The sequence below is a fragment of the Aphelocoma coerulescens genome, chromosome 20, assembly GCF_041296385.1.
Source record: "Aphelocoma coerulescens isolate FSJ_1873_10779 chromosome 20, UR_Acoe_1.0, whole genome shotgun sequence".
Taxonomy (NCBI): domain Eukaryota; kingdom Metazoa; phylum Chordata; class Aves; order Passeriformes; family Corvidae; genus Aphelocoma; species Aphelocoma coerulescens.
In genome coordinates, this window is record NC_091033.1 from 7,066,505 (window position 1) to 7,088,755 (window position 22,251).

General features: G+C 50.3%; 1 protein-coding gene across 1 annotated transcript; it reads right to left on the bottom strand.

Moving 5' to 3' along the window:
• Nucleotides 1-316: 316 nt before the first annotated feature.
• On the bottom strand, nucleotides 317-18,895 carry HNF4A (hepatocyte nuclear factor 4 alpha). The gene is made up of 10 exons (XM_069034086.1): nucleotides 18,651-18,895; nucleotides 14,892-15,066; nucleotides 12,984-13,078; nucleotides 10,760-10,866; nucleotides 8,098-8,253; nucleotides 5,097-5,184; nucleotides 4,423-4,578; nucleotides 3,900-4,136; nucleotides 3,111-3,233; nucleotides 317-2,462 (listed from the first exon to the last, which is right to left on the bottom strand). The coding sequence occupies exons 1-10, from the start codon at nucleotides 18,763-18,765 to the stop codon at nucleotides 2,320-2,322; spliced, it is 1,395 nt and encodes a 464-aa protein (XP_068890187.1). The 5' UTR covers nucleotides 18,766-18,895; the 3' UTR covers nucleotides 317-2,319.
• Between the last annotated feature and the right edge of the window lie 3,356 nt (nucleotides 18,896-22,251).

Below are 22,251 nucleotides of genomic sequence, written 5' to 3' on the forward strand. Positions count from 1 at the left end.
CTTGGCTTTCAGAATGTGGTTACTTCAAGCCTTTAAGCTCCCTGGAATCATGGAAGCAAATATTTATTCTTCATGTTTGTTTTTCTTTTAATGAAAATTGGGATTGTCATTCAGTCTTATGATTCCAGCACACGTGGCTTCAGGACAGACACCAGCTAGCACTGGGCTTGCCAGGAAATAGTGACAGCTGGCAACAGCATCAAACACTGGTTTGGGCTTTTTTTGTCTATACACATATGCTTTGTGCTCAGAGCAACAGGGAGGTTAGCCCCTCGACTTGAAATAAATCCTCCCAGAAGAAAGAAATCCATCTGTCTGGGAAAAGTTAGAAAATATTTTTGCATTTATTTTTCTTTATTTTTCTTTTTTTTTTTTTAATGAATACAAACTCTTGTGAAGAAATATTCTTCTGTTTCCATTGGAAGGCAGAAACCAGAAAAAATTAATGTACAATATCGAGGAATACTTGGTGCAAATGGACCAAAAAGGATTCCCCACAAGGTATGTCTACATACAGGAAAAAAGGTTGCTGCAGTTGGAAAAGACAGCCTGGTTATTACAGGGTTGGGGTTTTTTTTCATTTAATCTCCCAATTATAAATAATCAATGTGATTTACAAAATAATTTACAGAAAATGATTGGATTCATCATTGCAATAAATTACTTGGTACGATGCCACCAGCATTGAGACCATACAATACCTCTGACACCGCCAGCACGAGGTGTTTCATTTTTGCATTGGAAATCAAGGGACAGACCTGCAGCTCCTCTGGCTGAGCTGGCTCAGATTTGTCCCCACCAGAGACCTCTTGGCAGGTGGTTCCACCACCCTCATCCTCCCAAGAGGCCAGAAATGACTCAGGCCTGCAGTGGTGCAGGGCTCTGGGCGCTCCAGCCCTGCTGGCACCTGGAGAAGCAGGGGCTGGGTGCAGGAGGGCTCCTTTCCTGATTCCAGCTGTAAACCAAAGGTCAGATCTGCAGGGTTTTGGCACAGGCAGGCACAGAGAAACAGGGACAGGAGGGAGCAGAGCAGGGTGGGCAGACCCAAGGCTGGGGCAGACACAAGGGGCTTGGGTGAGACAGGGTTATTGCTTGACCTCTGTCGCTTTTCTCTGCAGGACTCCAAGAATTGAATTTTTGAAGTTGGTGCTCTCAAACACTCTGAGGTCTGAAGGAGTAATAACGAATTCTTATCATGTTAGGAAGACCTATAAATCTGTTACCAGCCACTCACTCTAAGCTGAAGGAGTGGCACTGCACTGGAGAAGTAGATTGTATGGCATATCCTAGCATTAAAGCTGGGTCTGAACTGAGATCCTGGGTCCCAATGCTCTCAGCAGTTGGGAAGCCCAAGAACTTGTTCCAATCTGTGAGGCTCAAGCTCTTCTCACCCTCATAGGTCTCTCCCCTTCCTACATCTTTCCCCCACTTCCTCCCAAATTGGCATCCAGTGGTCTTCTTTTGACTGCTGAGTAGCAGTAGTTGGGCCAGTGATATTCTGGGCAGTGTTGCCAGCCTGTAAAGGGGTCACCCCATCCCATTAGTGGAAATCTCTGGAATCCCGTGGTCCTTCAAATTCCCAGGAGGCAGTGAGTGGTGCAAGGGAAGAGCTTGGCAGTGGTTGCCTCTCTGAGCATTGTGGTGAGAGGGCAGGCATGGCACAGAAATAACAAAACCCTTCAAAAGGCAGTGGAGTATCTTGGCGGGCCAAACTTTGCCCCAGCATCAGCTGAAAAGATTTGTTAGACCTTGCTGGGGGGCTTAGTGTGCTGGAGGGTGACACCACACAAAGATCTGGGACTAGCCAAGGCTAAGGAGCAGTTCTGCCAGTGCTGCCTGGGCAAACCCCATGTGCTTCACCTGCTGTGATGCTCCTGGGGGAGCTTCCACCTCCACCAAGTCTGCCTGGACTGGGGACTGTCAGGGGGGCTGGCACGGCCGTGGGAGGGAAGCCCTCCACTCCCAATGCACAGGGAATTGCTTGTTCGCAGGGTCTGGTGTGTGCTGAACCAGCACTGAGGCGGCAGTGGGGCAACAGCCCATCCCCAGCCAGTCACTGTGACCTCCCCACAGAGGGAGGCAGGAATCTGTCTCTCCTTACAAGGACTGAGGGTTTCAGCAAGGCAGTTCTGGGACTCGGGGCTGCCCATGGCACATGCTGTCTGTAGCTGCAGGAAGACAGCTTCTGGTGGTGGTCAGTCCAATAAGCAAGTCCATGTGTTCATGCCCAGGGACCTCTGGGTGGCTTCTCTTTTCACAGTGGCAGAGTCAGTTCAGGCTTTTCTCCCACACGCTCTTCCAAAGGTGGTGTGTGGGCTGCTAGATGACCTCCTGTTTGGTGATGGCAGGCTGTGGGATGGAGGTGGGCTGCTTTGCCACGGTGGCAATGGCTCCAGGGAGCAGCTTGTACTGCTCTGGTCCTGAGCTCGCGGGTGGAGAAGGCTGTGGAGTTTCTGGGGTAGCTGAAGAGGGAGAAACCAAATTAGAAGAGGGCCTCACAAACCTGACAGCACTGAGATCTGTCCTCAGTCGTGCAGGGTGAAGGTGTCAGCACAGCAGAAGCTCTTAAGGGCTTGTGTGTTTGCTGTAGGGCAGCCCAGACACTCAGGCATGGTTTGATGCCCCAGGAGAACCACAATAACCAATATCAAATGAGGAGAGCTGCTGACGTTTTGGCCTGGACTGACCACATTTTTGGTCAGCCAAGGTCATCTCAGCACAAGGTCCCCAGTAGTGGCCCCATGTGGTGGGCCAGATTCTCCTGTGTTTTTGCAGAGGACAAACTGAGGTGTGTCTGAACCACTCAAGGGAAGGGAGCCTTTCCACTGATTTCACTAAGCTCTGGATGGGATCATTCATCCCTTAAGGGCTGTGTAAAAGTTACTGTCTGCTAAGGACTATCTTGTTGAATCAGTTAGTCTGACCTAATCTAATCTAACCCACCTCTCTGTTTGTCTTTCCCTCCTTTCTGCATAGGAATTTCTCACACGCTCATTACCAGAAACTTTGTCTTGCTTGCAAATTTCTGTGCAAGGTAGAAACTACCTCCACATGCACACTGAAAAGCTCCTGGTTTCTCCTGGGAGCTCTGTCTCTCTGGATATACTCACACATCTGCCCGTTGTGCATCTGAGGAGGCATTGTGTTGGCCACAATGACGTTTGTTCCCAGGTTCTCCTGGATCAGATGAGGGTGCAGGGGGTGGTGGGCGTGCGGCGTTTCACTTGATGAGCCTAAGAACATGGATAAGACATTAATTGCCACAATGGCAGGAGACAGTTAGGATGGGCAGACCCACTGCACCCAAGTGTCCAAGGCTTTGTGCATGACCTGCTTGTACAGAGGTGACTAGAGCACACCCTTCCCTTTTTTCTCTATGGATGCCTTGAGCTAACTAACCCCTGCCTGCTGCCTGCATGTCCTCTTATGCAGGATTATACTCCTGAGTCACACCTCCATGTAAAGAATAGCACAGTGGGAACTTTTCATTTTGTTTTGTCCCATTGGATGATCCCACTAGAAAATCTGGCACATTCTTTCAACCTGAGCTTTAAGACCTTTTTGTTTTGATGAGTCCCTTCTGACAGAGGAGGATTGGTGAAATGGCTGCCTGGTAGGAGTCTGGGGAGTGCACAGAAAAGCTTGTCCATGTGCAGAGGGCTGGGGATGCCCCTGTAAATAGAGGCATAGCTAATGCATCTGTTTAGGTGAGGAGAGATAGAGGACCCTTGGTTACCCCTGTCAAGGACAGGGGAGATGATTTTGTGTGAGTTAAGGGCTGACCTGCAGACTGGCTGTCTCTAACTTTTCCAGATAGGCAGCAATGACTAAGGAGGTTCTCCAGGGGACAATAATCAGGGAACACTGAGAGGCCTCTTGTCAGACCCTCAAGTACTCACCTCCCAGCAGCATCTCCTGCAGCAGGTTGTCAATCTTAGCCATGCCAAAGAGCTTGACGAACTGGATCTGCTCTATCATCTGCCAGGTGATGCTCTGCAGCACGGGCAGCAGCAGCAGCAGCTCCCCGAAGCGGCCCCGCGAGTCGTACTGGCGGTCGTTGATGTAATCCTCCAGGCTCACCTGCACCTGGTACCGCATCCGCTTGATCTTGGACGGGTCGCTCAGTCCCTTGGCATCTGCAACAACCCACACAGCAAACTCTCCAGGCTGCTCCCCTGGGAGCTGCCTGTCAGTGACAGCATGAAGTCTGGGCACAGCCTGAGGTGAGCTGCCTCTGATTCCCCATCGTCTGCTGTGATGGACAATTTTTCTCTTCTTAGACTGACTTCTCCCCTCCCTCTAAGAACAGTTTGGCCCAGAGAGGAGACCAGGCAGCATTTCTACCACTCAGAACCAGTGTTAGTCAGCATAACCCAGACTAGTCCCCTCTGAATGGTAACCCCTCACCGAGCTGGGGCATACCTGGGTCAAAGAAGATGATGGCTTTCAAGCAGGCATATTCATTGTCATCTATCTGCAGCTCCTGGAAGGGGAGGACCAGCTCGTCCAGGATGCGGATGGCCACACGGTTCACCTCCACCAGCTCGGGGCAGTTCCGTGGGATGATGTGATCATTTCCTTCAGACAAGCAGCACAGAGACCATCACCTTGTCATTGCTCAGGACTTATCCAGGGTGACAAGGAGTTCAAAATGCAGGTAACTAATGCTGAGATAATTTTGGGGGTGGAGGAATTAAGAAGTTCCTCCTTTGCCCCTACCCTGTCTCAGAACACCAGAAATTCTGATCGGTATTTTCAGAGCAGCTTCTCATTACACAGGAGCCACCCAAGTGAGGAAGAGCTGACCAAGGAGTGAGAACTTTTTTCTCAATCCCGCCACAGCCTGCTTACACAAACCTCGGGGTGCACCATGAACGTTCACAGTCCCCAACTTTGCCACATGTTGTGGCCTTGATGTCAATGTCAGCCAGGCCTAGCTGCACTCAAAGGCTGTGCTGCGCTTGCTAAAGTACAGAACAGCTCAAGCCACCGTCCTGCAAAAAGGGTATCCACAAACACTGAACCACCCTCTCCTTCACCCCACCAGGGAAGCGTCACAGAAGCAGATGGGCTGGGAGCAGAAGTGCAGTTTTTACCTAGCAGCAAGACATCCTTGAACACCATGGACCTCTTGGCAGCTCCCAGTAACAGATGCTCCCCTGCATGTGCACGTAGCAGTGCCACCTGCAAGGGCAGGGAAAAGTTATGTGGGTGATGCAGAGACTGAGACAAAGCTCTGATTTCATGTAAGCAAGAGGGAAAGCTCAGCATTCCTGTACTGCACTCAGGGATGGGGAGTGAGGGCCCCTCTTCAGTTACAGGCAGAGGAAGAGATCAAAAAATGGTCTAAACCAGTTATAAATCCAGCAGAACCAGCAGACAGTAGACAGCACCTGAAATATCCCATATTCAGGACACACATCATGAGCAAGACCATCCTAGACTGTCCCAGGACCTCACACCAGTGTGGGACATGTTCACAGTGGGCTGTTCGCAGACAGCTCCTACCAAGTGCAGAACCAGGGACCACACTCCATCCTGGGAAGTGGGGAGAAGTACAATCCCCTGCTGTTGGACAGCTGCTGTCCCTCTGGGCTGTGCCCACCTCCCACTGAAATCACACTCAATGGGGACCCATGTCCAGCTGGCTGGTGGGGTCACCCCCTGGCCATTCATCCCCTCCACAGCCACAGGAATTGGGGACAGGGAAGCCAAAGGGATGTTTTTCTCCCCTGATGTTAATGATTGAAGTGTTTCACTTTACACCCTCCAGTGGCTCCTGAGAATGTTCTGAATCTTTTGCCCTCCTTCAGTTAAAAATTTCAGAGATTTAGGCAGAAAGAGAAGTTAACGATTGGACATCCTGACACAGAGGCTTCTTAATGTCCAGCCAGGAGCTTCTGCTGGAGAAAACAATCATTAAACATTAATAGAGAAATGCTGAAAAGTATGTCCTGATGGGAATGGTCCCCTTTTCTGGTGTGTTATCCTCAGCATCTGACAAAGCCAAGAGAAGTCTTACCCTACCAGAAATGCCAGGAGAATGTATCACCCACAGAAGAGAGCTCTGGTTAGGAAAGATGCTGATGTCTAGGAGAGGGATGTGGTTTGTTTTTTTTTTTGCAGATGGTAAAAAAGGTTATGCAAAACCAACAGAGTGGAGATCCTTGCAAAAAGACTGATACTGGGGAATCTTTATCTAGACGCCAAAATCTAGCCTCTCTCTATCGCTGTCCAAACATGGGTGGATATGTTAGCTGAGCTGCTTGGAATGACCAGAGCTGCACAAAACTGAGCTTTCCTACCTGATGAAACTTCGACAAGGAGAAAACTGCAAGTCTCAGGGGGGAGTGAAGCTCTCACCTAGAAATTTCCTGCCTACTTCAAATTCAAGAAGGTTCAGTTTGTAACCACCTTTTTTGTGTCCATAAAATTTGCTTGTTTGAGCAGGGTTAAAGTCAATTATTTCAACAAGGCAAAACCATCTCATTTGATATTCGTTCTTGCAGTGATGAACCTGAGATACATCATTTCACATCATTTGTGAGCTAGGATAAATAGACAGTTGTAACACAATGAAGCTGAACTTGAACTTTGAGATGAAATGGCTTTGCCCCACCAAACATGGTAATTTTGACATTTTAGTGCAGAAGGAGAATGAGGGGTTGGGTATGATCTTTTCTACAAAAGATCTATTTCATGCCTGTGGAGCAGCCTCTCCCTTGTGGGAAGGCAGGGTTGAGACTGTGTCATCTTTAGGTTTTGTTTTCTCTTTTGAGGAATTTTGCAGCCCCATGGTTGTAAAATGAGCTCATGTGGAAGTTGCTGTAGTTTGCAGAGTTATTGGCCAGGTTTAGGGCCTCTGTTCCAAATGGCACAAGGATGTGATGGGTTGTGCAGAGCTGCCCCAGGGCTGTGCTGGGCTGCAGCTGGGCTGTTTGCTGTGTAAATGGCATTTCCCATTGGAGTCCATTTTGGTTTCACTAATTTATAAATTGTATTTTCCTTAGCAATTTAACAGATTTCTTATAATTTAAAACAATTTTGTACTTGCAAATAGAATAGAAAAGAAGGAAACATGCTCCCATTTTAAGAGCACTGAATTCCCCAGAGCTCTGGATGCTACTGGGTGGTTACTAAAGAGCTCACATTTAGGATTTAGGGGGTTTTGATCAGCTGGATTCTCTCAATTGGATATCCTTTTTCTTCATTATATAAAAATTACCCCTAGGCCAATAGGGCTGGAGACTGGTCCTAGCTGTAGAGAACACATGCTGGATTTGTGACTGTACCCTGGGCAGATTGGAAATACCTTCCTACCTGTGGCAGGACCTGTGCTGGCCCTGCCAGAAGTGCTATCACAGCCACACGTGCTGGTCAAGGCTGGGCACATATCACGTCCTTCCACACCTGCTGCAGACCTCTGAAATTTAGACTTACACAGGAGGCATTTCCTGCCTGAGATCCTGCAGTGCAGTTCTACAGAGGACACCAAACCCACCGTGCTTATCTTCGTTAGGGAACCCACAAATGTCATGTTAGTAATTTCTGTTAAATGCAAATATATGCTTGCTTTTTAATCCTGGATAAAGATTTTCTACTGCCTTGGGAGCAAACTAGTGTTTAGCTTCAAAATTCCACGCTGGGAGCATGGATACAAACATATTCCCAGGTGGGAAGCAGCAAGAAACAGGCAGATTTTAAGTTTTGGGCAGACCTTAGGCCAGAAATCTGTCATGCTAATTCTGATTACTCCAAGCATTTGTATAGCACTTCAGGCTTTCAAAGTGCTGCGTAATCTATAATTAATAAATGACTGGCTGACCCCAAAATGCTCATCTGATATGGGACCTAATTCGAGCTCAGTGTTATCTGGCTGTGCTCATCGGCTGATTAGCAGCACATGCAAGTGGCCCATGCTGGCATTGTATGGATGCCTGGCCTGTGCTGGCATTGTATGGATGCTGTTCCCAATCAGCTGCAGCAGCCAGGATAACAGAGTGCACAATGAGCATTTTCTTTGAAGGTCTCAGCTGGCTCTGGCTCCCCACTGCCTTTGCCAGGGCAGAGCGAGGTGGGGTGGATGGGGGGACTTGCCTGGTCATCCAGGGGCAGCTCACAGAAGGGGGGGATGTACTTGGCCCACTCCACCAGCACCAGCAGCTGCTGCTTCATGGACTCACACACATCAGAAATATTAGCAATCTTTTTCCCTCGGATGTCTCCGTTGATCACAGGAACTGGGGATGATATCTGGAAGGAGAGAAGAGACCCTTCAGCTGGCAGTGCCACACAGGAAACACAGACAGGAAAATCCCCAGCCCATGGGTCGTGTTGATGCAGACTCCAGAATCGACAATTACTTTTTTCTGTTGCACAAACCCAGCTACCAGAATAGGTGACCCAGCAAGACTCATTTAAACTGAGATCAGCCTGGGGATCTGTGAACATGAAATGCTGCAGAGCAGAGGCTGTGGATCATCTTGGTAAACTGTAATTCCCTGAATAGACTGGAAAGCACAGAAGAAACATTCCTAAAGCCAGGATCTTCCTCCCACTGAACAAATGTGCTCAGTCAAGATCCAGGAGGGAACAGAGGGACTGGCATGGCAGTCGGCCTCACCAGTAGAAAGGACGTGTCCACCCACTGCTGCTGCACAAGCTACTTGGTCCCACCAAAGTGCAGAGAACTGTTCCCCCTTCCACCCTGCTCCAGAGCCAGTGCTTGGCCAGAGCTGCTGTGTCTGCTTTCCACGGGAGGCAAGCAGGCTCTGCCCCACTCCTGAGTCATCATGAGCCCACCAGGCCGCAGCTTTCCAGGTCTGGCATTGCTTTCTGTGAGCACCAGGTCATTAGTATTTGACATCATCCACTTTGAATAGCTAAAGACAGACTTTAAAGATAACAGTCTCCCACCTCCCACTGGCTTTTAGGTCCTTTTGGCAAACCTGGGCAAGTGCAAACATGCCCACAATACAAGCCACATTTGTGACCACATAATGGCAAATTATTTGTGATTGCAACTGGGCCCATTTCATTTGCAAAGGACAAGCCTGACAACTCTGCAAGTACTATCACACAGTTGGACAGAACATGCCCCCCAAACCAGGCACCCAACCTCCTCCCTGGCTCTCATGCATAGCTGCTCACCCAGGTCATCTAAAAATTTGCCCTTAGTCACTACTTTATCCTCATGCTTCTGTAAGCAATTAACTCAACCCCATCACTGCCCTCTGCCTGCCCTCTGTGCTCTTGTACAGCATCAGCTCTTCCTGTCCTATTCCTGCCAGCATTTTCAACTTGGACCCTGCCAGCCTCCCCAGGGAAATGGAATTCAAATGCCACCTGCATTTTTTTTACATTTTTTTTCAGGTTGCATTACCTGGAGGCTTTCCAGCTCACCAGCTATTATTGAATAAATAAGATTGTAAAAATCTCACCATGTATTACCCTAATCAGAGGGCCCGGAAGGCTTAGCAAATAAATAAAGACCTCTGAGTGAGTGACCCTAGATCTTGGAGAAAGCAGCTCCTCAGCAGTATCTTGTTCTAATTAGCCAGGCACATAAAAGTTACCAATTACCGTGCTGGAGCCTGCCTTGTTTAATGAGTCGCTCTGTGCTCTGTGGGAGAGCAGAAGCTCCCCTAGATTTGTCAATGGTTGTGGTTTTTATCAGCAGACCCTGCTTACATGTGATGGCACTGCAGGACTCTGAGCCCCGGAAATGTCCTTCTCTTGTACATTTGGTGACTCGAGACCCCATTATCTCACACCTCTGGGAGCAGCACCAATCTTATTTTTATAGGGTATATAAATATATTAGGGCCTGCATAGGACAAGTTGAGATGTGGGATGAGATTGGATATGCTTTTTGTGTACAAGATTGGCCCTTGGCCCTTCTGAAATATCCCCTCCATGGGGAAGTGGACCATACAGCCTGAGCCTAATGTGGAGCCCAGAGCACAGCACATCCTGTCCTGGAGCATCTCCCAGGGCAGCCTTCAGGGTAGTGTGACCCTTGAAGCAGCAAGGACTGCCAACTCAACCCCCTGTTCATCTTCCCCAGGACACAGAGTGCTGTTCTCCCCAGCTCCCATGAAGAGTGGCAGCTCTTGCCTCCAGGACAACTCCATCCTCATCACTTGTTCTCACAGACAAACCCTCCCTGCAGACTGTGCATGCCCATCCTGTCCTGTGTCCTCCCAGAGAGCGCTGAGCTGTGTACACCATTTGCAGTATTCAGTCTCTTAAATCAGAGTCATCTTTTCAAGGTGAACGCTCTAGGAAATGAATCTTGGCAGTGTGCTAGTGGAAACAGGGAATTTCAAGCAAGCACTGGAAAAGATATCTGCATAAAACAAGCAGGAAACCAATTCCTCGTGAAACTGTGCAGGAATCCAAGGTTCCTAACAGCCCATAGGGAAGGGAGGCTGCTCATACAAGGCCAGCCCCTCGTGGGCTTAGGCAGCCACAGCTGTTTGGATTGCAATGATTCTACCCTATTTTCTTCTGTCCTGCTCTCCAGCCTTCCTGTGTCCTGTTAAAGCAGAACAAATCACTGCATATTGTTACAACTGAGTTCTGGACTAAGGAGATTTAAAGGAATGGTTTCAGGTAACAAAAGATTTTTGAAAAATCAGCATTGAGTTGGCAGATAAGCCACTTAGATGATAATTTGAAGACTCAGCTATTAAATACTCAGCTGGCTCTACCAGCCAGGTAGTGCCTGATGCTTTTGTATTTGCTAAAGAAGAGGTACCTGCTGTGCCAGGGCTTCTGCGTGCAGGAGGGCATTGATGGAGGGCAAGCTGCTGTCCTCATAACTTGATCGGCGGGTACTGATTCGGTCCCGTTCATTTTGTACAGCTGCAAGAGAGGATTTTGGCTGAGCTGCAGGTCGTTCATGGCAACGCACACCGAAAACTAGCACAGACTTTTGGCGTTCCCCTTCCTTAGCTGCAGTTTCCCAGCTTCCCTGCCAGGCAGGGTGGAGGTGCAGCTGTGTCTGGTTTGTGATGGGATGCCAGCGAGAGCTGACTACATCTAGTGGTTCTGATTTCTTATTTGCTTTATTAGACTTTCCTGGGATGAGGTCAATTCAAAACCCAAACACCTGTAGAGTTCAGTGGGGAAAATTTCCTGTCAAAGGATCTGAGCTTTTTGATTTCATGATATGAGGTCTGAAACAATGGCAATGCTGATGTATACAGCCCAAAGCTGATGTGTGAGATGGAGGAGTATCTGCAAGGTTTCCTTGCCCACATGACTCCTGTGAGCTCCATTCAGGAAGCTGTTGCACTGGGTTGGTGTAGTTGGAAAACTTCTGTCTAAGCTACAATAAGGAAGGAAGTGCAGAACTGCTCCTGCTTATCCATCCAGAGCAAAAGAGCTCTCCCAGACCTTATTGCAAAAGCATCCCAGGACAGGTTTGACCCCAGCGTGCCTCCCTGTTTGGTCTAGTCTTGAGGGCCTGGGCTTTGAGGGGAGGATTTGCCTGCTCTGTCTGTCACGAGGCCTGGGCCGGCTGTAACTCACCCTGGCCATGCCACTCAAAGCCATCTGCTCAAATAAGCTATTGATCCCTGGCAGGGGAAGCAGCACAGTCCCTGCCTTAGGCTGGTGGCTCTCTGGATTGATACGTTCTCGATGTATAAATCCGCCTGATAAAAAGCAATAATGAGGCTGGGCCAGGAGAAAAGCCCTGAAGTCAGCGGCTGTAAATAGGAGCTCTCAAGGTTATGCCGCTTGTTATCAGTAGCAGGCCCCCGAGTTCAGTCACGCCATGATGTTTTCCAAATGTTTGCTCAGTATTAGCTGGTCATGCACCTAATGTAACTTCTATTGAATATTAACAGACAACAGCATGGCTCTGGGCAGGGGATGAGCGGACGCTGCTTGGAGAGGAGGATTCCTATATTCTTCAGGAAAAGTCAAGAGAAGTCGCTTGAGATGCCTTATCCCCTTTTACAGGGAATAAATGTTCCTGCTCAGAGGTCTTCCTGCAGCCACCCAGGTACCACTGGTACTTCCCTGCTGTCTTCAAGGACCCTTTTACTCCAGCGTTTCTCCTTGAGGCGGTGTGAACTGGGAGGAGCACAGGGTTTAATTTCCCTGCATGGAACAACATGGAACAAGCCTCCCAGTTGTCCCTTTGCAGACATCACTGGGGTGAGCTCTGCGGGATGCTGGGCAGCTGCTCTGCTCCTGGCAGTTTGTCCCTCCACCAACAGGGTCACCAGCAGTGGATTTCCTACCACTCATGAGAAGCAGGGCTAAACAAGGGGAGAATCCTGCCATGGGGACTTGTAAGGGCTGCAGAGACAGGGCGGTAGGGAAGCTGGGGGGTTGAGCATGGGCCATGCAGGGATATTTCTACTCTTTTCATACTGAGTTAAATAGCAAAAATGCTCCACTTTGCTGTGGATCCTTTCTGCTGTGGCTGAAACGAAACTAAACTCTCTGCAGAGGGTCAGCAAGAACCTATATATCTATTAGGAAGACAAAGGTGCAAACTGTCAGTGGGACCTTTGCTGGACTCATCCATCCAGATGTGGATTTTGTGATAACTCTGGGACAACAGCACTTGGAGCAGTTTTACCAAAGTGTTTCCAAATTTCCAGACCTTCTTTGGAGCTCCTCAGTGATGTGGAGAAGCATTCCCAAACCCCCTCCAATGGACTGGCTATGTAGGAGCCCAGGTGATGTGTGTGTCAGTGTGGGCAAGACTGAGCTGAAGAACCCTGGGTGTGATTTGTGTGCGCAAGCACGGGCAGTTCTGAGATACAGGCATGGCCTCTCCCTAAATCCCCCTGTGGTGGGGGTCAGGATCTGTGCCTAGGAGAGTACTGTGGAGGGAAAACGGGGCTAAGGTGGCTGGGCAAGTGTGCACCTGGCTGGGACCAGCCTTGGGCTGCAAGAGCTTCCTCAACATACGCAGCCAGCGTGAGTGACTGCTGCTGGGGGAAAGCCACATCGTCACCCACCTTCCTTCTTCATTCCTGCTCGGAAGCACTTCTTAAGCCTGCAATACCGGCACTGGTTTCTTTTGTCTTTGTCTACCACACACTGCCTGTTAAACCTGGGAAAAAAGAAAGGTGTGAGGAGCAGCAAGACTGAGCCTGAAGGCAGGACAAGACAGAGCCCTGAGCTCCAAGACATGCTCAAAGCAGGTTCCCAGAGGCTCACCCTGAGAAAGGAGCCCCAGTCTGTGATTTTTCCACTCTTGTTCTAGCCTGTGGTTTCTTTTTTTGCACTGAACATCTCAGCCCTCCCCTCTACCTCTGCATGTTCAATAAGGACAGACTAGAGCTGAGTCACATGCAGGAGCCCAGGCTGCTGGTCTTTCTCAGTAACCAATAGGGCTGGGATGTGTGTGGAGGACTAACAAGCCCCAGGAAGTTAAAAGTGTCATCTAGGAGGGTCAGAACCAACTTGGAAGCTGCTGTTGTAAATTAGATCCCAGTAGATTGGAGGAAGAATGTCTTTATTCTAAATTTAAAGAAGAGGTAGAAGGTTGTAGTAGCCGAATTGTGAGATTAAGAAGTCAGTTTAAGTCCCTGCATCTTTCCAGGGCAGTGTCTGGGATTCTCACAGGTTGGCTCTGACCTCTGGACAGCATCGCTGGGGTGCAAACTGCTCTGTTGCCACTTGCACTTCAGGGAGGACTTGGGAAGCAACCAGCTCCTTCCCTCCAAGCTTGTGTCACCAAATCCTCTGCACATGGTGAGGAAAACACTGATCTCCCATGTGTGTGATTCATGACCCTGGTGGCCACTCGCAGCATGAATTTCACTTGCAAATTTGCTCTAATTTACAGCAGGATGATCCAGCTTGCAGAGTAAAGACAAAGGAGTACAGAGCTGGAAAAGGGCTCCCAGCCATCCTCGATTCTGTAGCTTTTGAAAAGGCTTCCTTCTGCTGTGCTTTTTAAAGCCCCCAAGCTGTGGTTTTCCCAAATGGATGCCTGAAAGCAGCTTTTTAAATATTTCTGCATATAAAAGCCTCAGCCTCCAAAAACTGGGCACCTTGGCTTTTCTGATGGAGTTGTGGCAAGGGGGCTCCCTGGGCAGCCAGCTTAAATAACCCTGGGGTGCAAATGATGATGTGCTTCACAGGCACTCATAAACCTCAGGCTTCCTTCTGTCACTCAGATTTTAGTCATGTTGCTCTTCATGCTCTCCAAGTGGCTGTCAGGCCATCAGGAGTAACTGACTCAAAAAGCCCATGGGATTTAGACACTGTACTGAGGATTCTTCATTTTCCTCTGTGACTCTCTACGTGTGGGTTGCTCAAAGCCAGCAGCAAGCAGGCCACAGGGGCTGATGGCACAGGAGAGCCATGGGCTACCACCAATGGCAGGAGGTGCAGTGCATGAGCTTCAGGAGCAACACGAGTGCCTCATCCTCAGAAGAGTGCACATTATGGTGCTCCTCAGGTGTTCTTGCATCATGTAACAGGCAGTGACAGCATTTTAGCTGGATAGCAGGCACACTTCCATCTCATGATGGAGAAGGATTGTCCCCAGGGAGTGGGCAAGGTGTGTGCTGCACTCAGAGCACTGAGTAGCAAGGTGCTAAGTCCCTGAAACAGGGCTTCTCCCCTGCTGCTTGCTGGCCATGTCCATGGTTGGCCATAGCCATTTGCAAGAACATCTGCTTGGCCCCTAAAGTATGGGGCAAGACCTCTCAGGGTCTTTACCCAGTGTTCAGTGGAGGGCAGTCCCAAAGTCAGAGTGGTCACTGACCCCTCCCAGGTGAGAGCTGAGGTCAGGAAGAGTGCAGGAGGATGCAGGGAGGATGGAAGGCCATGCCACAGCACTTTGAGGGCTTTGCCATTGAGCTGCAAGGGGCTGTTCTGTCGGAGCCACAGGTGTCTGTGCCCTCTGTCCTTACCTGCAGGAGTACATGTGGTTCTTCCGGACGCTCCTCCTGAAGAAGCCTTTGCAGCCATCGCAGCTGGAAGCCCCATAGTGCTTCCCCGTGGCGCGGTCCCCACAAATGGCGCACAGCGCGCTCACCCCGATGCTGCTGGAAGAGTTGAGGTTGGCTGCTTCTGACGGAGACGTGTCTGGTTGGGGAAGGACACAGTAAGAAGGAGACAGTGAGACAGCCAGCCAACGTTTCCTAACTCAGCTACCAGTGAGAGATTTTTGGAGAAACCAGGCGGCTGCAGCCTGGCTGTGTGGCCAGTCAGAGGGGTGTGTAAGGAGAAGTGGGTGCTCTGAGTGCTTAAGTAATTGCATTTGGAGTGCACTAAAACCTCCTGTATTGCATGGTGAGACCCTCCTTCCCAAAGGCCTGGCTGCAGCAATGCCTTCAGATAAAGTGGAAGCCCATTTGCAGGAGACACAGGGCAGAGCCAAAATTCCTCAGGGATTTGCAGACACTTTGGGCTGCAGTAGTGTGGCCAGAGAAAAAGCTGATGCAGAGTTAAAGCTGAGGTATTACAGCTCAGGGTGAGCAGCTGATTTGTTAGGGAGATGTTTGTGTTATAGCACTAAAAGAGCCCAGGACAGCCCTGAGCAGATGAGGTGACCATTCCCTTCTCCAAGCACGGAGCTCCAGCCTGCACAGCCCTTCTTTGGGAGAACAAGACTTTAGGTAAATAACAACTTCAAATGACTTCAGCTGGAAAACTCATGTGGGCAAATGCTACCCATGCAAGGAAGGACTGATTAAAGAAAGAAAAGGTGGCACTCTAGCATGGAGGAGCCTGTAGGCTGGGTATCTTGCAGAGTCTGGTATGATCACAGTGGACATTGATTTGTCTTGTGGTCCTTACAGATCCAGGGAGACTGGGACATGCAGGGCTTTTTTTGGAGGATGAGGAATTGCAGCAGCCTCTGGAGGAAAGGACATCTGAAAGGCTGAAAACCATACAGGGGCTACACTAAACCCCTCCAGCAAGCCAAACAAACCTCAAGGCTGAAGGGATCAGCCCTTAATTCAGTTGATCTAATTGTCCCCTCCCATGTACATTTTTCTGTATCAGCACATCCCCCTTCCTCAGTGGAAATGCCAGTCACAAGTCATACCCAGGATCTACAAAGCCATAGAAACCTGCTGGGATTTTTAATGCTTGAGTCTATTGGCCTCTGATTTCTGGGTTCGGTAGGGACTCAGTTAAAGCTCACCCTGGAAGAGCCACTGCTCCTACTTGGCACCCAGCAGAAAGGCTGGTCCCAGCTGGGCTCCCCAACTGTGGGTGCTGGGGAGGCCAAGGCAAGTCTGGCTGGGGCAGAGCTGCATTTTTAGCTTCTATTTTGTAGAGAAAGGAGTATTTCACCAGGTGCTGCCCATCCTGCTCATGCCACCCCTCAGCAGGAGTAACTGGCACAGAACCAGCAGTGAATGAGCACAAGAATTCTTGAGCCTTCCCTACCTCTGGCAGCATCTTTCATTTCCCTGCCTTTCTGTCCTTCCAGCTCCTCGTGTTCCTCCTGTATTTCTTTCTGAGTCAGTTTGCTTCCTCTCTGTGTCCTTGCCTGGCACACCCTGTCACACAGCTACAGCAATACCAGTGCTAAGCTCCTGTCTCCACTCCCAAAGCCCTGAGCTCTCCCAAGGCCATCCTGGCTGTCTCTTGCCCTGTGAACAGCTTGCCTCTGAAAACATCCTTCCTCCATACATATCCTGAGGGCTCAGCTGGATGCAGGCCACTCCAGAAGGAAAGTCAAATTCCCAGTTTCAGCTAAACATAGGACTTAGATGCGAGAAGAAGAGCTGATCTGCCTGTAATCCCATTACTTGTGTCTCTGTGACAGCCCAGATAAATCCCTTTTTAGCAATCTATCATGCTGTAATCAGATGAACACAGAACAGGAAAAACTGGCACTCTTATCAAAGAAATTGCAACATCTCAGTCTAATAGTCAACAACAATGAAAATATTGCCTAATGGATAATTTTCCAATTAAGTTTATTTTGCCAAATGTGTGCCAAAAATGTGGGCTCTGGCTGCTGCAATGAAGTGGTTGGGGTTAAGGTAAATGGAGGAAAGAAAAAAATCTGACTTTGAGACCTCGCAGGTGAGCCTTGTGTTAGGACAGGAGCTGCTCAAGAGGTCCCTGAGCCTGTCTGAACACACATTTTGCCTGTAAGAGGCAAACTTGGTCCCTGCTGAGCAGTTGCCCCGAGGCTGGAGCTGCAGAGCTGTGCAGGGCAGTGGCTGGGCTCTGATGTGGTCCTCGGCCAGAAAAAGAGGCCCAGGTTCTGCAGGTGGAGGTCGGCCGGAGGTGTGTCCTGCACATGCACTGCTGCAGTGCCAAAACAGCCCTGGAAGCAAGGCCTGTCCCTGGCCTGGAGCTGGGCCCAGGAGGAGAGGAGAGGAGCTGGTGCTGCCTGCCCCAGCTGACTCATCCACCCCTGGGGTACCACAGCACACTGGATCTTGTCACAGGAGATCATCCTGTCCCCCTGCCCCATGGAGCCCTGGGTCTGGGGAGGGGGCAAATCACAGCCCCTGTGATGCTTGCTGGGTAGGAGAGGGGCATGGAGAGGGAGAAAGGTCTGGGCTTGTCCCAGAGTGTCCAGATGGATATCAGCAGAGCCAAAGGGGGCAACTTTTGGCCCCAAGGCACCTGAATGGGTAGGACCAGCCCCCATGAGTGGAGAAGGGGCTGGGACCCAGAGTGGCAGGGGTTACTGCACAGCAGAGCCACTTTGGCACCACAGTGTTACATCCATGATAGAGCAAAGCCATAACCCAGGGAAGACCCACACAGGCTGTGATGGAAGAGTCCACACCACCAGCACAGCCCTTCTGGGACACGGGTGTCCAGCAGCCCCAGTGACACAACACATGGGAGGAAAGGGCTCGGAGGGCCACTTTCTGTGGCTCTGTTTAGTCATTAACCTCATATTTAGAGAGACTTTAGGGGGGACTTGGAGAGGAATCTCTTGTTATCTCTGAGCATTTAATCACCAAGACTCTTTGGTCCCCAAATGGGTGGGCCAGCATTGTGAATTCTGGAGGGTTAGGTGTGATCCTACCCTCCTGAAGGGATGGGAACATTTGTCTGTCCTCTCAAGGTCTCCTTGTCCTTCCTACTGAGGGCTGAGCCAGGAAATGGGATGCCACCCCACACCCCAGCACTGCGCCGGGGAAGGGCTGTGGCCTCACAGCAGCTGCAGAGCAGTGCCTAAATCACTTCTCATAGTGATTTTCACCCTTACCAGGTGCTAAATGCCTTTCTGCTCCAAGAAAACCTAACTCCAGCTCCTGCTGGAGCAGGACTGGCTCTTGCCTCTGGAGACACAGGGTCAGTTTTCTGTCTGGCGAACCATCAACAGCACTTCACTCAGAAACTTTTGGCTGGGGTGTGGGAGACCCTCACCATGTTCAGCCCCAGCCCCGTTCCTTGGGCTGAATGTCTGGTGGGGACCTCTCATTCCACCCAGCTCCTGGTGTGTGCCTGCTCCCAAGGGCTCTGGGCTGCAGGACACCATCCCACCTGTACCAGACACAGCTCTGCTCTCCCCCCTCTACTTTCCCCTGGGAGAAGCAGAAACCTTCCAGTGAACTGCTGGGAGCTCCCCATCTGACACCCCTGCCCTCCCTCGGAGCATTTCTGTGGCCACCCCGGGGACTTCTCTTCCTGCAGCCCCCAGGTCATCCCACCACAGCAGAGGGGAGAAGACAGAGGGGACTTACCATTGCCCATAGCCAGCACCTGCATGTTCTCAAACTCCAGGGTGGTGTACGCCGGGTCCAGCGCTGCGCTATAATCTGCCATCTCCATGTCTATGAGGGCTTTGGAAAGGCGCATTATCCTCGGCAAACACGGGCCAGATTGTACCGATTCCCTTGTCCCAGGCTATTGGCCCTCCTGCCTCCCTCTGCCTTCACTGCGTCCCCTACCTGTTGTCTTTTAATTCAGATATTTCTCTGAAAGGATTTGCCGAGCCTCAAGGCCTATACTCCCAGAGGGGTGGAGGCAGGAGGCAGGGGGGTTAATCTTTAATCATCTCACCCATTGCTGAATACTGCTAAGCTGTTGGTTTTTTTTTTTTTGGTGGAGCAGCAGTGATTCTTGTTGACTGTTTATTATTGAATCTCAAGGCGTTTCTGATCCTGGCTCCTGGGTGCAGGCAGCACCAGAGGAGCAGGCACTCACCAAGGGCTACTGACCTTGATGCTGAGCTGCTGGTGTTGCTCTTAATTATACCTGGACTGGAAAATTTGGAAAAAACCCTACCAGGAGAACAAGGTTCTTCTTCACTTCTGTCATTGGCTTCCTCATCACTGGTTGCCTACACCCCTGTTCTTCCCTTCTCTTGCTCCCTCCATCCCTTCCACTCCTTCTCCTTTTCTCTCCTTCACAGTCGGAGAAGGTCAGCTCCCACCTGGAAATTTACACGTTGCTATGTAAAGTAAAACGTATGACTCCTTTAACTTCCCTATAAACCAAGTTTTACAGGGGCTGGATGCCCTATAAACAGATCCCATTCTGCTGCCATGCCCGAACAGCAAGTGGGTCCGAGGGGTGGCACAGACACCCTGGGAATTGCCAGGGTGGCAATTCCCAGGCAGAGCTGAAATCACTTTATGCCAGACACCCCCCAGCCCTGGCTTTTGGCTGATACGTCATAAAAGTTTTCATGAGACATGTTACAACAGAGCAGCAGGAGTTTTCCTTCTGCGGGTGCACTTTCTGCTGTCAGCACCAACACTGGTTCTGTGCCTCGCCCAGACCTTGGGTCTGACCCTGCTGGTGCTGAGCAGTGGGGGCCAGAGATGCCTGTGCTCTCCTCCCCAGCTGCCCCATGGCACATCCGTCCTCCACTTCAGCCAGAAATGAGATTTTTCAGTGCAATTGTGAGATGATTGAGTGGGAATTTAATCGATCTCTGAACGGCACCAGCTGCATGGCACAGGAGAACCAGCAATTAATGATTTGGTATCAGTTCACTCTGCATTGAAAACAGCCCCATGGTTTCGCAACCAGCGGCGACTGAGTCCACACGCTGCTGATCTGGGCTCCCAGTGCCTTGTGTTTGTTCTTCCCAGGCACCCCAGTGCAGCCCCAGCACCACTGGCACCACAAGCTGCCCTGGCCCTGGTGGCATCACTGCCACAACGTGACACCAAAATAATCTCTGGCTCCACACCAGTACATGACTTTGGGCAGTTACGCTAGTGATGATTTGCTATTCACATTTTAGGAGCACACAGAATTGTTCAAGCAGCCCTCTGTCCCCCAAAACCATGACCTACATAGCACTTCTAAACAACTTTTCTACCCTGAGGCCACAGGTCTGCAGGAGTGAATCTGAGCACAGGGGAGAGCCCCTGCTTTCTGACCTGGCAATGGTGATAAATGACCCTTTGCTGCAGGGAAAACAGTCATTCAGTCAGTGCTCCTGAGGGACAGGCCAGAGCTCATGTGCTGATGGCTTTTTCTTTAGGCAGATACAGTCCTTGCCAAAAATTGGGTTTATGATGTGCAGACTGGGATGGAGATGCAAGAGTAGAGCATAGCCTCCTCCATAACCTCATCCCAGGGACCTCCGTCCCAATCCCGGCCAGGCCACGGTGATCCCTTTGATTAGATAAATGCTACAGACACCAGGTCAAATATGTGCAGGATTTGCCACAGCGTCTAGTAAAATATCGTAAAAGCAGGGCCCGTTCTGCTCTGCTCAGCAAAACAAACCTTTTGCTTCAATAGCCTGCTGAGCAGGGAGGCTGCAAAGGCCATTTGCTTCCCAGGCAGGAAGGATTAAAAGGGCCAGGAATAGAAATCAGAGAGGCAGCGTGTGCGGGAGAGCGGCAGATAAGGAGCGGGGAAGTTTGGAGAGCATTAGGTAGCTCATGAGGCCGGGGCTGTCAGTGGGACTTGGTGCTTTCCGCCCAGGGTTGTGTTGACTGTTGTTTTCTCACTGCCAGTGTCCTCTGTGGGTCACCAGTGCCCCCTCCCAAATCCCTCATGTTGGTGTGGAGGTCGAGGGCCAGACCAGCCAAGGACACCACGCACTTCCTTTGCCCTGGAGATGGGCTCTGATGGAAACACGTTGGCTGCTCCCTGGGCACAGGCTGTTGCTGGAGATGATGTCTCCCCTGGTATCTTCTGCCTGGGGAGTCCTTGTCTCCCCCTGATATCCTTTGTGGTGAGTTTTGGGACAACTTGCCAATGTAGCCATGGCTTTTACTGGCCAACAGGACCCCACAGCCCTGTAGCTGTTTTAGGTGGGAGATGTTTGAGTCAACAGCTGCTTGTGGGGCTGTTTCAAACACTTCTGGCTACAGAAGATGTTTTGTTATTTTTATTCCATAGAGAGACAACTCATAGCTGGAAGACCCCCACTGATAGAAGAAGGCTGTTTCCAGACCAGGTACTCCAGGGAAGTTCAGCTCCCAGATCCACTCCTCTCTCCTGTCCCCATTTTATATACCCTCCACCCACCATTTCTTATGTCAGGACATGGCTGCAAAGGAGACCAATACAGCTCTGGGTTATGAGCTGTTCTGTGCCAAGTAATTATTTAATTTTTATCTGTTGAGCAGTAAATCCTTTCCCACACTGGCACATCATGACGCTATTTCTGCCTTATCTATATATCCCCGTCTGGCAAATGTATGCAAACCTAAAGGGGATTCCCTGAAAATACGATCTGTGCTTCTCAATAGGTGAGGCTCAGGAACAGAGTATTTAATAGAGCATTTTTGGTAAGGATGTTGTCACCTACTGTGCTTGCTAGCTCTGCGTGTCAAGCAGGGGAGCAGCTCCTCTAAAGGGGCTCCTCACTGTTGCTTCTTGAATAGGGTGTTGGAGGATCAGAGGATAATTGATGTTGGAAAGGACCTCGGAGTCTCTGCTGCAGGCTCCTGCTGGAAGCAGGGCCAGCTGTGAGAGCAGCATGGGTTGCTTGCAGCTTTATCTAGTTGGGTTTTGAACACCTCCAAGGATGGAGAGCAGCCTCTCCAGCCAGCTGGTGCTTGACTGTCCTTGTGGTTAGACACTGGCTGAACCTCTCTCCAGTTTTTATGCCCCTTGATCTCCAGCCATGCACCCTGTGAGGAACCTGGCTCTGTCTTTTTGATGCCTCTGTGTGTGTTATGCCCCTGCAGTTCCTGCTGGCCCATCTCTCCTCCTGATGCAGGACACAGCCCTGCCTGCCAGTGGATTGACCAAGCCCCCCAGTCTGGGGTCGCCTGTAGGCTTTCTGAGCATGGACCATGACCAGGGGCCCTCTTGCTCTTTGTTTTTCTCTCTCACAGCTCTGCATGCTTAAGAAATGCCCGGCAGAAAAGC

Coding starts and splice junctions, on each gene's coding strand:
- HNF4A (XM_069034086.1), bottom strand. CDS start 18,765: ATGCGCCTTTCCAAAGCCCTCATAGACATGGAGATGGCAGATTATAGC. Junction 8,254..10,759: donor CAGAAGCCCTGGCACAGCAG/GTACCTCTTCTT, acceptor CTCTCCTTCCAG/ATATCATCCCCAGTTCCTGT. Junction 3,234..3,899: donor GCAGGAGATGCTGCTGGGAG/GTGAGTACTTGA, acceptor CCATGTTCTTAG/GCTCATCAAGTGAAACGCCG.